Source organism: Giardia intestinalis, chromosome 5 (assembly GCF_000002435.2).
Source record: "Giardia intestinalis strain WB C6 chromosome 5, whole genome shotgun sequence".
Classification (NCBI taxonomy): domain Eukaryota; phylum Fornicata; order Diplomonadida; family Hexamitidae; genus Giardia; species Giardia duodenalis.
The window spans coordinates 2572257-2587015 of record NC_051860.1 but is presented as its reverse complement, the minus strand read 5'-3'; the positions used below and the strand labels follow the sequence as shown (position 1 = coordinate 2587015).

Below are 14759 nucleotides of genomic sequence, written 5' to 3'. Positions count from 1 at the left end.
ATGCTCTCAATTATCGTGCTGCGTATGGCAAGGACCCCCGAGATGCTCTCAGAACCTAAAAGGTTCTCTTCTGTGCTTATAGGGAGCCAGCAGGCCTGAGTAGTGCCGCTTGCGATGTTCCTTATAGCCCCAACTGCTCTCTCCGTCGTGCGAGATAGGCAAACCGGCAGAGGAGCCTCTTCTTTTGAAATCTAGAACCATCGGGCAGCCTGTACTTGGTCATCGAAAGAGTACGGGGAATCTGATGCTGCACCGAGAACTCTTAAGCAACTGCACAGAGCCTGTCTCTGTTGCGAGTCTCCGGTAGCTGTGACCAGCATCGAGGTACTCAGCACACTCAATGGCTAGGCGAACACACCGCTTGGCCCGAAGCATCTGCACGATCGCGCCTCTGCCATCCAGATCCCAGGCTCTTCCTACAAAGCTCGAGAGCAGGCTTTAGATAGCATGCTCCTATCGCTAGTCCGGGATGTCATCTGCCCACAACATACGAGGCTCGTCTCCTTCGAGTCCCCCGCTCTTGCAGCTGGCCTGGACAGACTAGAGGTCACCAGGGCAGCTCGCCGAGCCTGCTGTAACGCATAGCGCTAGAGGCAGGATGCTCTCCGTGCGTCGCCCGTCCGGCAACGGAGGCCGTCTTCGGCCTGCCTCGTCTTCTACGCGCCGGCGGACACTCAGCGGCGACGCGGGCCACCAGGGCGCTACGGCAAGGGCGTCCCCCCGCAGCAAGGGCCAGCAGGCAGAGGCCCGCGTCGTAAGGCATGTCTGGAAGACTGCCAAAGAAAATCAACATACCATGGTCTGAGAGTCACAATGAATACATAGTAAAGATCATTAGCATAGGATCTCCAGGTCAGAAGAATCTGTAGCAGTTAGTACATGATTCATATCTTATAAGAAAGTGCCCCCTTTACCCTTTATCTCACAGAATTCGTATATTAAGTAACACTTTTAGATATCGGATGAACATGCTTATCAGGGAAGGTTCGTCTTTCAAGGCATCTTTGAATTCCTTCGGATCAATTTGCTTCTAATGGACTTGTTATTAGGCAATTCCCTCATAAACTTAGGCGCGCGTGGTCATGTTTTCCTTAGAGCCCTAGTGCTTTTTTCCATGGTTATTAGCGCATACCTGCTCGCCGGGCGCTTCTTGGCATACCATGTCACGACGCTTCATATACTCCACATTACAGGCCAATAGAGCCAAGGCACAGATACGACTAACGTTAGAAACATAACTTATCAACCCTTTACTCTTGATCTTTAATCTAAAAATGAGTGTTGAATAAATTCCAATCTAAATAATTCACTATTAATCTAAAAAAATTTAATTGTCATATGGATCTATAAAACGGCCCATTACATAGGGCTCTTTGTTGGTATCTGCTGGACCTTCATATCCTATTATGGATTCGCTCTCGAGGCCCGTGAGATAATTTAGAGTATAATTACCGAGATTGCAATGATCGCGTTGGTAATCCTCCGTAACAAGAGATATGCCGCTTTTGTCAGGTCCTCCCAGAAGACCAGAGGCCTCTGCATAATTTATAGTGATAGCATCTTTATTACGGATAGGAGAGGTAGCGTGATTAGCATGTTGAATCGGCTGGGTATCAAAAACACGTGGAGTGCCACCCACAAGGTCGATATCAGATTGAGGAGGGATTGAGCCTTCGACAAAGGTTGCTTTGGCATATGGATCAGGTCGCGGAGTTCCTCCCATCCCTACAATACTTGGAGATCGGCGTCGTGACGACAATAATAGCGATTCGTGCATAAGTGGAGGAGCATTGGGAAGTAAGTTGAGTCTGAGCCCATATTTGTTACTCGATTGTTGCGCTCCAGCAGCAGAGACCTCTTCTGATTCTGGCTCGTCTGCGTTGGTAGTAATATTTATAGAGCCGACTCCAACAGAAACCTCCTCTGGGCGTTGGCGTAAGACTGAAGATATGCTAGATAAAATAGGTACGGGATCAGGAGAATCCAACCGATTGATGACTTGCTCATCTTTCAGCTGAAGCTCTTGCGGAGACAGCTCCTTTGATTGTTTGCGAGGAGCTTCTGGCGGTTTACCTAGAGTTCGAGCAGTAGTTGCCTCCAATGGTTCACCGTAAATGTTCAAGCCCTTTCTCTTATTTCTTTCTTTGATCAATCGCAGAGGGTCAGTGACAACATATGCAGCGCCTAAGTCCTCAATAAGCTCTACTAGTCCGACTTTATTGAGAGATTGGTTAGAATAATACAATGACGTGAGAAATTGCACAACACTTACTTCATCAAATGCGTTCTTTGCTGCTATTTTATTTTTGACGAGGCTCTTAAGCTCAAGAGCTTGCTTGTCCGTAAGGCCGGTGTAAAAGTTACATGACTCACTCACTTCCGCAATAGCTGGATTGTCCGCTGAAGCTATCGTGCCCACAAGAACGGCGTAGTACTGACTGAAGTCGTCAAATCGGGACGACTTTTCTTTACTGCGTCCAATGTTAATGTGCTCGCCGCTGAGGTGCAGGGCTGATTCGGAGAAAATGTTTGATTGCGGAGTGTTCTGCCGGGCCGGATTGCTTAGCCGCATGTCCTGCTGGAGCGATTCTGACGTCTCTCCGAAGGTGTGCCCAGGAGTTGACGCAATAACATGCCCAGGGAGGTTCCCTTTCGACATCACCTGGCTTACCGGGACATTGAAATGATTGCGTCGCTTTGACGGTGGCGTCGCCACAGTCGGCCCAGATTGATTCAATGTCCTTATGCGCCGAATATTGCTAGGCACCGATCCGCCCCGCCGAGATGCTAACACAGGCTTTGCTCCATGACCGTGCGACGCTGACACGCTGTCAGTCTTTAAAATCCAGCCACTGTGAAAAAGTCGGTCACTCATCCAGGATCTTTCGCCTTTTTAAGGAAAAGTCTAATTGTAATTGAAGACAAAATTAAATAGTCGGTTAATCAGTTAGAACCTGAACAGTTATGCGAACCCCAAACCGTGGTATCCACGACTTCGCAACGATTGTCGGTAGACAACGTTCATAGTAGTCAAAAAAGAAACACTAATTCACGAGGCCACGAATCCGCTTCAACAACAGGACCGTAAAAACCTCATATAGAGTCAACTTCTTATTGTAAAACAGTAACAGAAGCTTGTATGCCGTTATATGAATAATTGCAACAACTAGAATGATAATTAAAAGAACCGACAGCTCTGTGAGCGCTCGGAGGATTGAAATAGAGTGTAGAAGTATGCCGGCCATTCTAAGGTAATGGTTACAATAGAGGCTCTCCGTCCACATCTGGTTCCTCAGTATGTCAAAGAATATGATCTTCTTGTGCTCAGGGAGAAAATTAGGAAAGTTATATCCATACGTACCAGTAGCCGAGCGCGTTAACAAGTTATCCAGGTCCTTCTGAATATTGGCGAAGTTCGGCTGATAGTATGCATACTCAAAAAGAAGAAGCTTTTGGTAGAGCGGAAAAAGGACACTGTTGTCAGCAAACCCGTCTTTGTGATAGTTAGGAATCTTGGTTGACACAAACAGTCGTGACCTGTTGTTAGGTGGAAGGTTGGACCACATGTTATAATACTTGCTCCCACTCATCCACGTGGTCGGCATTACGGGGTCATATTCCACACTTGATCCTGAGAAGTCCATCACTTTATTGGTATAGCCATATATGTTTGACTGGAGAAAGTCTTTAATGTGTTGGCCATACTGGTAGAAGGCGTTGTCTATGCCTATATTTTTGAAGACGCGCATGCTTTGAATGGGGATGGATAGGGTCCTTTGCGTGTACTTGTTGGCCAAGAGAAAGGTGATCAGTTGTCTAAAGCATCTAAAGGTAGTGACGATCAGATGGGACTCTCTGTACTTTGTCGGCGGATATGCATACATCTGTGAGAGTTGCCCCCGTAGCACATTATAATTATGTATTAATTGATCAAGAAACGCAATTGGGATGTTCCTTGGATTGTAGTCTGCCAAACGAGATGCAGAAAGAAGTAAGTGTATTGAACAGATAAGCAAGCAGATCAGAGCGTAGCGCAAGAAGACCTCAACATATTCCAACTTCTGTTTAGGTATGAACAACGGTGGAAGAAAAACGGGTAGGTCATAAGTAGCAGTTGTTTCGCACTCTTCTCGCAGGAAAGGGTCCTTATTTGGCTTATGGGCGCCAGCCTTCCCAATGCTTTTAGCATCATCGCATGCTAGACTATCAGCTGTAGGTATATAATCATCATACAAATTAAAGTAAGCGTTACTGTCGTTACTATCATCATTTTTGTCATGATCCATAGCCGAGTTGTTCGCAGGCCTGCAGATAGTAACCTTTTCCTTAATAGAAAGCACAAATGGATTCTTCTCTGCGTTGAACAGCTCTTGCTCTTGTCCCTTGGTATACCTGATGTAGCCTACGGTATCAATAACCGTTCTGCTACGAAGAATTACGTGGTGAGACAGCGAGGACAACAAGAAGATTAGAAGAGCAAGGTAGTTTGTGATAGTCTGCATCGTGGAGAACTTTGTATATGACAAAGGAGTCAGCTGATGAGAAAATGCGGCATTTTCACGCAAAATGGCCTCAGCAGATAGAGGATAGTTTATGTAGTTGCCAAGTATTGCTACCATGGTTGTGCTTGCGTCATAAATGATCGGCAGCGACATAATAAGGGCCACGACTAACAGAGCCGGAACCAAAAACATTAAGTCAAGGGGCAGAAAGCAAGAAACAAGGTATTTGATACTACACGCGCACCGTGTGACAGCAGAGATTTTCGTATACATTCTAACCGTCAACAGAACGCTCTTGTATACAAATACACAGCCTACTATTAAGTATGCAGTCAAGGAGATCAAGAATAGCAAGAAGATGATAGCATCAAAAATAATAGACCCTCCATAGAGACGTTCGAGTAATTTGCGCACAAGGTTTCCATGCTTGCTGATCATGCTCGGTAGGGCAGTATTAGGCGGCACACTGTTCACCAGGGCAATAGCTGCGCTTTCATCGTAATTGGCAGCCCCTGTGGTATTATAGTTGGCAAAGTACTTATAGCGCTGCATAAATGCAGAAATGGTGGATACGTCTGCAGAAGAGGCAAGTCCCTGCCACAGCTTATCATGAATATTTGAAAACACGTCTAAAAAGCGTTTGTGTACCGTGAAGAAATCCAGATAATAGTCAGCTTTTATAAGATCCTCTGTGCTGACGCTAGAAAGATGGGATAATAGTTCTATCTGGTATATTAGCGACACAGGAGAGACTTTTAGAACATACTGCAAGAGGTAGTATATTGTGGTACATTCCAAGCATCTCGAGGCGCCATAGGATGCGGAGCTTATAAAGCTGACATCATCTAACCATTGCAGAAGCGACACAACCAGTTTAGTATGATCCTTAATGTAGTCAAAAGCATATAGAAACGGTGTCTGCACAAGCTCATCCATGTACTTGTTAATGTAGAATGGGGAATAAAGTTTGTCGGAAGCAAATTCGGTGGCGCGAATTCCAGTCATGTATGCCACTAGGTCGCTGCCATCGACGATAAAAGAAGACGGGGTTGACTGGACTGCTGCCCAATACTTTGTGATTTGGCTAATGTTATATAGTTGCCGCTGCGCTAGTTGCTCCGTATATATCGTTGCAGAGTCCCAGCCATTGACAGGAAGCTGGAAAGCTAAGTGAGAGATGTTACCCCAGTGTCCGTAGTAGCTGTTGATGTCTAGCCCAGAGGAGACAAAGGGACTCCGAAAATGAAGTGGAAATGTCATGTTAACGATGAAAAAGAAAAAGAACACCATACAGGCAAAGGTATATAATAAGATGTGCATCTTGCTATTGCTTAAATTGTCGTAGATAGCAACAAGGCGAAGAATAAGGGAGATCTCGTCTGTGTGCGAATAAAATTTTAAGCTGCAGTCGGGGTCGTTGTGTTGCTTGATTTTCACGTTATTTTCAATGACTTTGGAGGAATGTATGGTGAGCTCCGCCAAGTTAAAGTGTGTCTGATTGTACACTGATTTGCTCTGAGTATATGAGTATATGTCGGAGTAGTATTCTCTGGGCAAGTCTATGTCTGTTGCCGAATACCCCTTATTCCCCCACAAGAATTGCTTGAAGGGGATCATCGAGGCTTGAGCATAATTGTCCATTAGGCTCTCTAATATAGCTTTTGGTAAGGAGAGGATGTTGGCAAGGGTGCAGGCGCGGTCAAGCTTTGCCTTCAAAAGCCTTCGCTGCACTCTCTGAAAGCTTAAGTAATAGAGGGGAATAAAAAGTCCAACTGCCAGAAATGTAAATGCAAGAAGAACCAGCCTGTTAAGCGTGTATCTAGAGTACATTGCCCACGTGTTTATCATAATCTCTTGAAGATTAACATACATGCTCTGGTAAGTTGTTTGTAAGAAATCTGTTTCCAACATCAGGCTGGCCATTGGCCTATAAAGAGTCAACATTGAGGACTCTTTGGAGGATATGTATTGAGGATTAAAGCTAGAGGCTTGCTGAGAAATATATATCATAGAGGCAGCTATGCACACTACCCTATTGACGAGTATATCAGTAGTTTCAAAATAATTAGTACTGTGAGAATTGAGTTGGTCTTTTAGTGTGCCATCTGGTTGCTCAATCGAATAAGATGAGGTAATTGGGATTGTAACAGGGTAGTTAGTGATAAAATTACGGAAGCTCCCATCATATAGTCCTATGCTAAACTCATTGTAAGTGTCGAGGTACTCTTTTATATCTGATTGTTGCAATTGTAGAAAATCCCTTGTCTGCGTCCAAACTTTAAAGTTTAAAAGGTACTTTAGATTTTTAAGTGGCAATAATTTCGATTTCAAATAGCTTAAGTTCGCTGGCCACTTGTCCCTGGAGTTCGTCAAGGTGGCAATAGACTGGTCGGAAAGGGTACCCATTGTAACTGTGCAAGTGATATTTTGATGACCACTATTAACATTCAAGTCTTCTACGTTCATTATCTGCTCTCCAGAATAGTATAACATCGGGGGTGGCCAGAAGGCAGAGAGCTCCAGCTCCCTTTGAACAACATCGTTAATAGATAAACCATTGTACATGGCAGCCGTGATTACGTGGGCAGAATAAGCATTGTTTGCAATTTCATTAAACCGTTCGGCATAGCTGGAAAGAATCTCAAAGGGATTATTCTTGGTTTGCTGGAGGGCCACATTCATGTTTATCTCAGTCTGCAAGTCTGAGAGGGCCGCCATCATGCCTGAGATATGCCCGCCTTGCTGAAGCAAGCTCTTAGCTATTACGTGGTTTGTTAGGGAGTATGAGTAGATAAAGAGAAGGTAGCACACAAGGAAAATGTAAAAGAGCGTTATCAGGATCAGTGAGCTGTTTGTATAGAGACAAGCTACAATCCGCCAATGTTGCGTATGTATGCGCGCACAGGCTCCTGAATTAAGATCTGGTTTTCCACAGCTACGTTTGTTCCGATTGAACGAGTCATCCTTAACATTTGATATTGTGGAGTTGTCTTTGCGAAAGATACTCTGAAAATCAGAATGCTGCACGTCTTTGGCGGTTGTTTTGGCCAATGGAGGATGAGAATTTTGCGTCATTGATAAGGTCGTCTCTGACGAAGGACACAGGCTATTGGTTGGGTCATCTGTTAAGACTGAGCTAGAATATGCAAGATCATCGAAATCCTTGGGTTCCTCGGCTTTGTCTAGAGGGTCTTTTGTTGCAATTGAGATATTGGAGTGAGGAAAAGCCGCATCAACCCCAATAGTTCCTTTAAATAATTGTAAGGTATCAAAAGTTGGTCCGAGAATGTAAGCTCCTGCGGCCCTGGGTGACGCTGCCAAGATATGTTCTATCTGCCCGAGCGGATCTTTTCCTAATGCGAACAGCTCTGCTATCGTGATAAAGAACTTTCTGTTTGCCGTCTCGATTCTCTTTGCGTCATACTCCATCGCCGAAAAGTAACGAATAACGTTTTGCTGTCGGGCATATGTGCTTTCATCCAATAGTGGATACGATAGAGTAACCTCCCTATCATCTTGGTTACTGGATCGTAATTGGTACAATAGTGCATAATGTTTCGGGAACGCATGCTCTATGGACGAGGACATGTAGCACTGCTTCGTCTCGGGGTCCAAGTTCATAATATTAGAAAAGAGCGCAAAGAAGTACTCACTGGGAATCCCATAGCTTGTGGAGAGGGCTCTGAGACACTCGTTTTGTAGCAGAAGAAGAAAGTCCTCTTCTGCATAGCTGTGGCGCAACAGCGTAAGTCTCATGGTCCAAAGACTCTGAAGGATGTGCTCATATCTGCACAGTACATCTAGGCACTCGTGGAGGCGCTTACAGTGATGGATTAGCATGGGTGTGGGCGCGCTGTTTCTCGTGTCAGCAATTGAGGCCTTCATGGTGGCCCCACCATGAGGTATGTGGAGTGCAGATGGATCTGATGTAAGAATGGAGTCCTGGATATTTATTATTTTCTCAAAGAAGCTCTTTAGCAGGACATCAGAGTGGTTAGAGAACATTCCTAAGCGAGGGAGCATCTTATAGGCATGTATCTTTGCTCTCAAGGTGCTATCTACCCTAATTATATTCCGCAACTGAATAAGAGTGTCGAAGACAATACTATTATATAGTAGCAAGTTCCTAAACCTCAGTCTATATCTAATCAGCGAGAATCCCATGTTCATTGATACTTGTGCTTCTATACATTCATAAACGTTGATTGGTGTATTGAAATCTGGCTGCTTTAAGTTCTCAAGCCACTTAGAGCGCGATGTAGGTGCTAGAAGGTTACTGGGGGAATCTGACACGTGGATATACTTCATACCATCAATAGGTATCGTCAGATCAAAGTCTGTGTTAAGGTAGCGCTTGCACAGGATCGGGCTTTTGATTGGGAACAGTCCCGTGAAGGATTCATCAAAGCAATAGATAAACTTCTTGACAGCGTCGTCTGGATTTTGAGTATTAAAGTTAAGGGTATAGGATTGCTCTAGCTCTTGTCTATAGGCTGCCGGATAATACTCTCCAGTCGAGTCCACAATGAAGCGATTTTGCTGAAGAGTTAGAAGCTGCCGGCCACGATATTCATAAGTTGTGAGCACGTTAGAAGAGGAGTACAGGTGAAGTAAATTGAGCATCACAATCATCGCAAGGAGTAGCTGCTGCGTGCTAACAGGATCGCTTGCAAGTGAAGATGACACTGAGCCGCCTGAAAGAGGAAAATCAAATGGGACATATGCGGAACCTGCTTTTAAGAAGAGCTTGATTTTTTCCGGTTCCAAAAGAGACAGCGATGAGCTCTTGCTTCCTTTGCTGATAAACCTACGAAGTAGCTTTGATGAGTTTAATGAGGAAAGCGAGAACTTCCAACTTGAAAGCTTGGAGGACTTGTAGCCTGCTTTCCTCTTTATGCCAAACCGATCTACATTACTCGCCATTGTTGGCCCCAAGAATGCGAAGTCTTTAGCAGAAACTAGGGGCTCAGTAAACGTGTTTTGGGCCTCTGTTACGTGAGAATAGGTTGTGCTGGCACTGGTGCTAAACGTTGCGCTAAATGTTGCCGATACATTGGGGAGGGCCGGAGCCGCACCAGCACATGGCTCGGAATCCAAGACGCTCGACGAGGGCGGGGCATTATCCAAGGACATGTTACCGTAACCCGAAGCACTACTCTGGTAGTCGCTTGCATTATCTGTAATAAGAGAGAGAATAATTTGACGCAGACGAGGCGCGGAGATTTGCGAGTAATGATCAGAGCCCACCTTGTCATAGAGAGATCGAGAGCTAAAATGCTGCATGAGCTTATCAATGTATTTCTCTTTTGCTAGTGCTTGTGCATGTGAGCTCAGTAAATCTTGCAATTTGGCTACGTCTATGGACGTGGTAGGGGTACACCCGTGCGGGGTATCGCTCGAGTCTTTTGTCGGGGAACCATCGACACACCGAGATGGGGTCTTTCCCAAAAGAGATAGAAGAGAAAAGGGCATGCCATTGATGTCAATTGATGGCAGTCCGTTGATGGTAATATTATTTAATAATATAGTCTCCAACATATCATTCTCTAGGATCACATGCTCATAAATAGCAAATAAATTAGCCGCAATCTGCTTTTTGGAAATCACTAAGGCTTTTGGGTGGGAGGAGGTCGCCATGTGAGGGAGCTGCGGAATAAATAACTTGTTGAAGCCATCCAATGCTAGCGCCGGGGAGTGTGCCACAAAGGCAGTAGAATTGTCCTGGACATCGGACCCACTGTCCTCAATGTCAGGCTCCAGACGCAAGGGGGGAGATTCCAGATAGTCGCTGCTAGACTCGCTCCCAAGTTCTTCAGTATCAGCGCTTGCTGCATCTAGGGTATCAGTCGGATGATTAGAATACTTTCGTGAGTGAGTAATGAGCTCTGGGATACCGTTGCGATAACGATAAATAGGCTTACTACGAGTGTTGCGAGGAGCGTACTTCACTATACCAGGAAGATCAAAGACAACGTGAAGCAAGTGCTGCGTGGAGAACACATAGTAATGCCTAAAAAAGCTCTTACAACCATCTAATATTCTTGTCATCTGGACCTCATGTGATTCATTAGGAAATCCTAGCTCACTCACTTGTTTATCCAGGAGGGTTTGGCATACAGAGAGCAGCTCGGCAATGGCATCATGCAGACGGTGGTAATCTTCAAGTGTAGACACATTAAAGGAGTGCCCGTGTCTGAGACGCGTTTTGTCCTGCCTTTCTGCGTTTGTAATGCCGTGTTCAAATACCAATGGAGTCCGTTTCTCATCAGCATCCAGTTCCAAACCCGATGGTATGCTTGGTATGCTTGACATTTCCATGGGGACAGAGTGGCTGCTGGTGATTGCAGGCACACTCTCGTATCTTGAAAATATGTCAGAGTTAAGTCCGCGCAAAAGCTCCAAATAAACAGTGCATGTAGAGAGGCGTATCTTTGCCATTTCCAGCCAAGTATAGATCGGTATTTGAACCGAATACATTCCACCTAGCAACCTATCAATCACTGCGTAGGCATCCGCCGTTTGATCTGATAAGGTGTGGCAGTTCAAAGCTATTGATAGTCCATTGATAGCTATGGACCCAGGAATAGTAGAAAGGCTGGATCCGTGCTTGTCCAGTTTCGTTGTCAGATCCACTGGAAAATCGGCGTCGCTGGAGTGTTTCGAGAGAGATAGCAAGTGGGTGAAAAAGGAGACGTTATTGGTATAGTACAAGCGATAGAAGAACGATAGATAGGAGCTACTGATACCAGTAAATGCAGCCTGCATAAATAAATACTCTACGTTAACAAACTGCAGAATAGAGCTATCCATTTTGTCTTGTGTCTTTATAGTTAGAGCATTCTGAGCAAGACAATATAGGTAGAGAGGCTCTTGATGATACATTGCTTGTATGCTTTTCTTCAGGCTCGTGTTCTTACTAATTACACGGACCTCCGAGTCCTTTTGTCTTTTTAATAAAAATTCAGGACTATAGATCATAGAAACACGGTTTGTGGCATTTTCTATATAGCTTCTTCCAAGTGTATAAAACTTGTAGCATGGGACAAGCTGGATTGGGTAAATACTATCCACATACAGATGGACAGGGAAAAGCATCCGAGCCAGGTGGATTAGCACCTTCATCCGTAGAATTCTCAGGGGGCTAGTGAGGCTTGCCGCTCTGTCATAGGCAAAACTTAAACGATGGATGTTGCCTGTTGTGCTTGATGTGCTTGTAATTGTTGGGAGGAAGATCGTAAAGAGATAATTCTGCTTTCTACAGTTATAGAGGAAAGATTTCGATTCCTCGGATATGGTGACATCTGCAAATATCTCGGGCGATAAAAAGTAGATTGATCCATTGAAGTTCTGAGGAGAGATGACGGAGTAACTCTTGTGCAGAAGTCCAATATTTTGATCTCGGGAAAACATCTTAGAGTCTGTGTTTGAGTTTGGCCGCTGCTTTGCATCGAGACTGGCCTGATCAGTAGCATTAGTGGACGCATACTTTTGTGTGGCCCACTCGCATATCATGGGGGTCTCTTCGTTTATGCTGTTTTCCATGTCATTTATAAATGCCTTTAGTAATAACTGCACAACATCCCGCGACAAGCGCTTTGAATGCTGGCGAGAGTGAGGTAGGTTTGCGTCTGTTTGCTCTGATACAGTCTCAAAGCTTAAGAAGTCCACGGCTGGTAGCTTTTTTCTGGAGTAGGCTGTGGGTGTTTGAATGCGCCGCCCAAGAGGGGTCAATTTGTTTAGAAATGTTGTGTAATTTTGAGGTATCCTTGGCTTGACAGATGTGGTGTGCAGAGTTGTGCCGGGGATCTTCCTATTCTGTTTCTTTGAGAGTGACTCTACAATCTTGAGCGAACATGGCCGATTGCAATCTGGACAATTGAAGCCTCTAGATGGCGGTTTATCTGTCTTCATTCTCCCCATAACAAAGTTAAATGTGGATTTTAGAAGGATTGCTATTTTTGCATGACAGTGGTTGCAGACTGCGTGTACCCTACACCGAGGGCAGTTTGTGCACGAGTTGCTACAAGTGAAAGATGGTATTTTCCTTGCTTCCACGAAAATGGGCTTGAGAGTAAGGCTGCGCGTTGCATTAGGGGCAGTGGATGCATGTTCAAGTTCTCGACGGGTGGCTCGCGCTGCTTGGTATTCCCGCTTCAAGTCGTCTACGCTCTTTAACTGATCAATGTAGTATATAATACTGTTATATGCGTCACTAGGCGTCTTCCATGCACGCAGATAGCGTAAAAGAAGAGGGATAGGCAGGCATTCCTCAATGTCCAGTAACGTCATAGACTCTAAAGTTTGCGACGCAGCGCAATAAGAAAGAAACAGCGATGCATATATATTCTCATAGAAAAGTCTGAAATCCTCTAGAAGGTTCTCTGCTTGTACAACATATGTGAAGATTTTCTGAGGGTCTAATGTGCCCAGAAAATCCCTAAAAATCTTTTGATTTGGCGTAAGGGGAAGCTCTTTTGGTGTCTCACAGCCCGTTTTAGGGGTGGTCGAAGCCTTGGATGTATGTCCAGTTGGCAACGGGCAGTTAGCGCCTTGTGTAGCTGATATGCCATACAAATTGGGCGAGTCTTCGGACGAGCTATTAGATGGATAAGTGAGAGCGTCATTCGATGACTTGTAACAGGGCGCTGGTGCATCTGTCGAGCAGCTCACCAAGTGCTCAACCGCCAGTGCCTCTCTATTCATGGTGAGGCTAGTGTCGGGAATTGAAAAGGCGTGGTGTAGGAAAGTGGTATGTCGGTGGGTAGCACTGGCTGAACGTGGCCGCTCAATATTTGATGAATCCACAATAGAGCTGGTAAGGGGCGGGGAGCCGATTAGATTGTTCGCGTCGCTATGCAGCTGTGGTAAAGAAACAATAGAATTGGGATGTGCTCCTGGTCTTTCCTTGACGCGCTCTTCTGGCAGACGCCTGGTGGACTTGCTATCCTTTATGAGGTACACCAAGCTATTGATATCATCGGTTGTGAACGTGTAGTCATTTGGTAAAACAAAGCTAGCGACTGTATGAATGTCAAAATAGAACGCCAATATCATCACCATAGATTTAGAGAGAGGAGTATGAAGGGTATAGTTCTGGATTGCAGTAGGATCCAGGAGAACAGCAGTGTCCTTCTGCATGGCAGGATGATGGCCATCTGAAGTCAGAACCTTAACGCTAACATTCTTTGCCGGAATGGTGGACAGAAGTCTGATTGTAAGGCACCTGTGTCGTCCACGAAAGCTAGAAGAGTGCCGTACCTTGATCCGCTTATGATCGTTAATGACGTTTATCCTAATTCGTTTTCCGAGCACAAGGAGCGTTACAGTCACACCGACTGAAACAGCCAAAGAGATTGGTAGACAAATCATTAAAAGAGTACTGTATCTAGAGACCTTACCTACGATCAACGGAAATATGGTTATTAATATATTGTAGCAGCTGTAAAATAAAATGAAGGTTGAAAGGGATAGGGTTATCCAGGGACCGTTGTGAACATGGGAGAGCGAACCGCGCGAAGCAATGAGATAAGCGTTAACAAAGACCAGAGCGCAATAGACAAAGTAGATGGAAAAGACTATGTTTTCAAAGAACTGCTGGACGATCAAGGAAATGAGATAAAGTAGACGAAACCGCTGCAGAGGAATGAACGAGGGCGCAAAGAACAGCTTTGTTTCCCTTATGGCTGCAGTGTTCTGGGCATGCATAAAGGATAGATTGATTTGGTAGTGGAACACGGTAAGCACGCTATAGTAGATTAGTACAAGAGAATCGGTGCTAAAGATGGCAGGAAAAAACCCCCTGGTGGCGATACCTTCCGCAATGCGCTTGAGCAAAAGGGCCAGCGACCCGGACAACTTGTAAAACGCATACGGCCCACAGCCTTCTAGCCACAGAAACATAAAAATTTGCGTTAAATAACATAATATGTAAATGAAGGTGTTAGGAGGACGTGGAGTAAAAAATCTTATCAAGATTATCATAAATAATGGAAGTAAATTTAAAAGAGGAATTAGAAGGAGCAGTACACTCGCCTTGCTGGGAAAAAAGTAAACATCTTTTATCAAAAGCATAGACATTATGACGTTATATATGTAATGGCTTAGAAGATAAGGCGAACCCAGCTGGGGGCTCAGCAGTAGTGTGGTACCGGCAATAACCCAAAAGATGGACATTAGTAAAACAGCAGGGCTAGCATCAAAGGAGTGATGTCGAAGAAAAACAAAAACGGAGATGAAGACCTCCAGCATAGCGAGCTG

General features: G+C 44.9%; 2 protein-coding genes across 2 annotated transcripts; both read right to left on the bottom strand.

The window, feature by feature from the left end:
• Positions 1 to 1327: 1327 nt before the first annotated feature.
• GL50803_0024584 (uncharacterized protein) lies at positions 1328 to 2875 on the bottom strand (the record flags this gene model as incomplete). Its single annotated transcript, XM_001704689.1, has 1 exon — positions 1328 to 2875. One exon carries the CDS (start codon positions 2873 to 2875, stop codon positions 1328 to 1330), a length of 1548 nt encoding a protein of 515 aa, XP_001704741.1.
• A 169-nt stretch (positions 2876 to 3044) lies between these two features.
• On the bottom strand, positions 3045 to 14750 carry GL50803_0041451 (uncharacterized protein; the record flags this gene model as incomplete). The annotated part of the gene is made up of 1 exon (XM_001704691.2): positions 3045 to 14750. The coding sequence occupies one exon, from the start codon at positions 14748 to 14750 to the stop codon at positions 3045 to 3047; it is 11706 nt and encodes a 3901-aa protein (XP_001704743.2).
• Between the last annotated feature and the right edge of the window lie 9 nt (positions 14751 to 14759).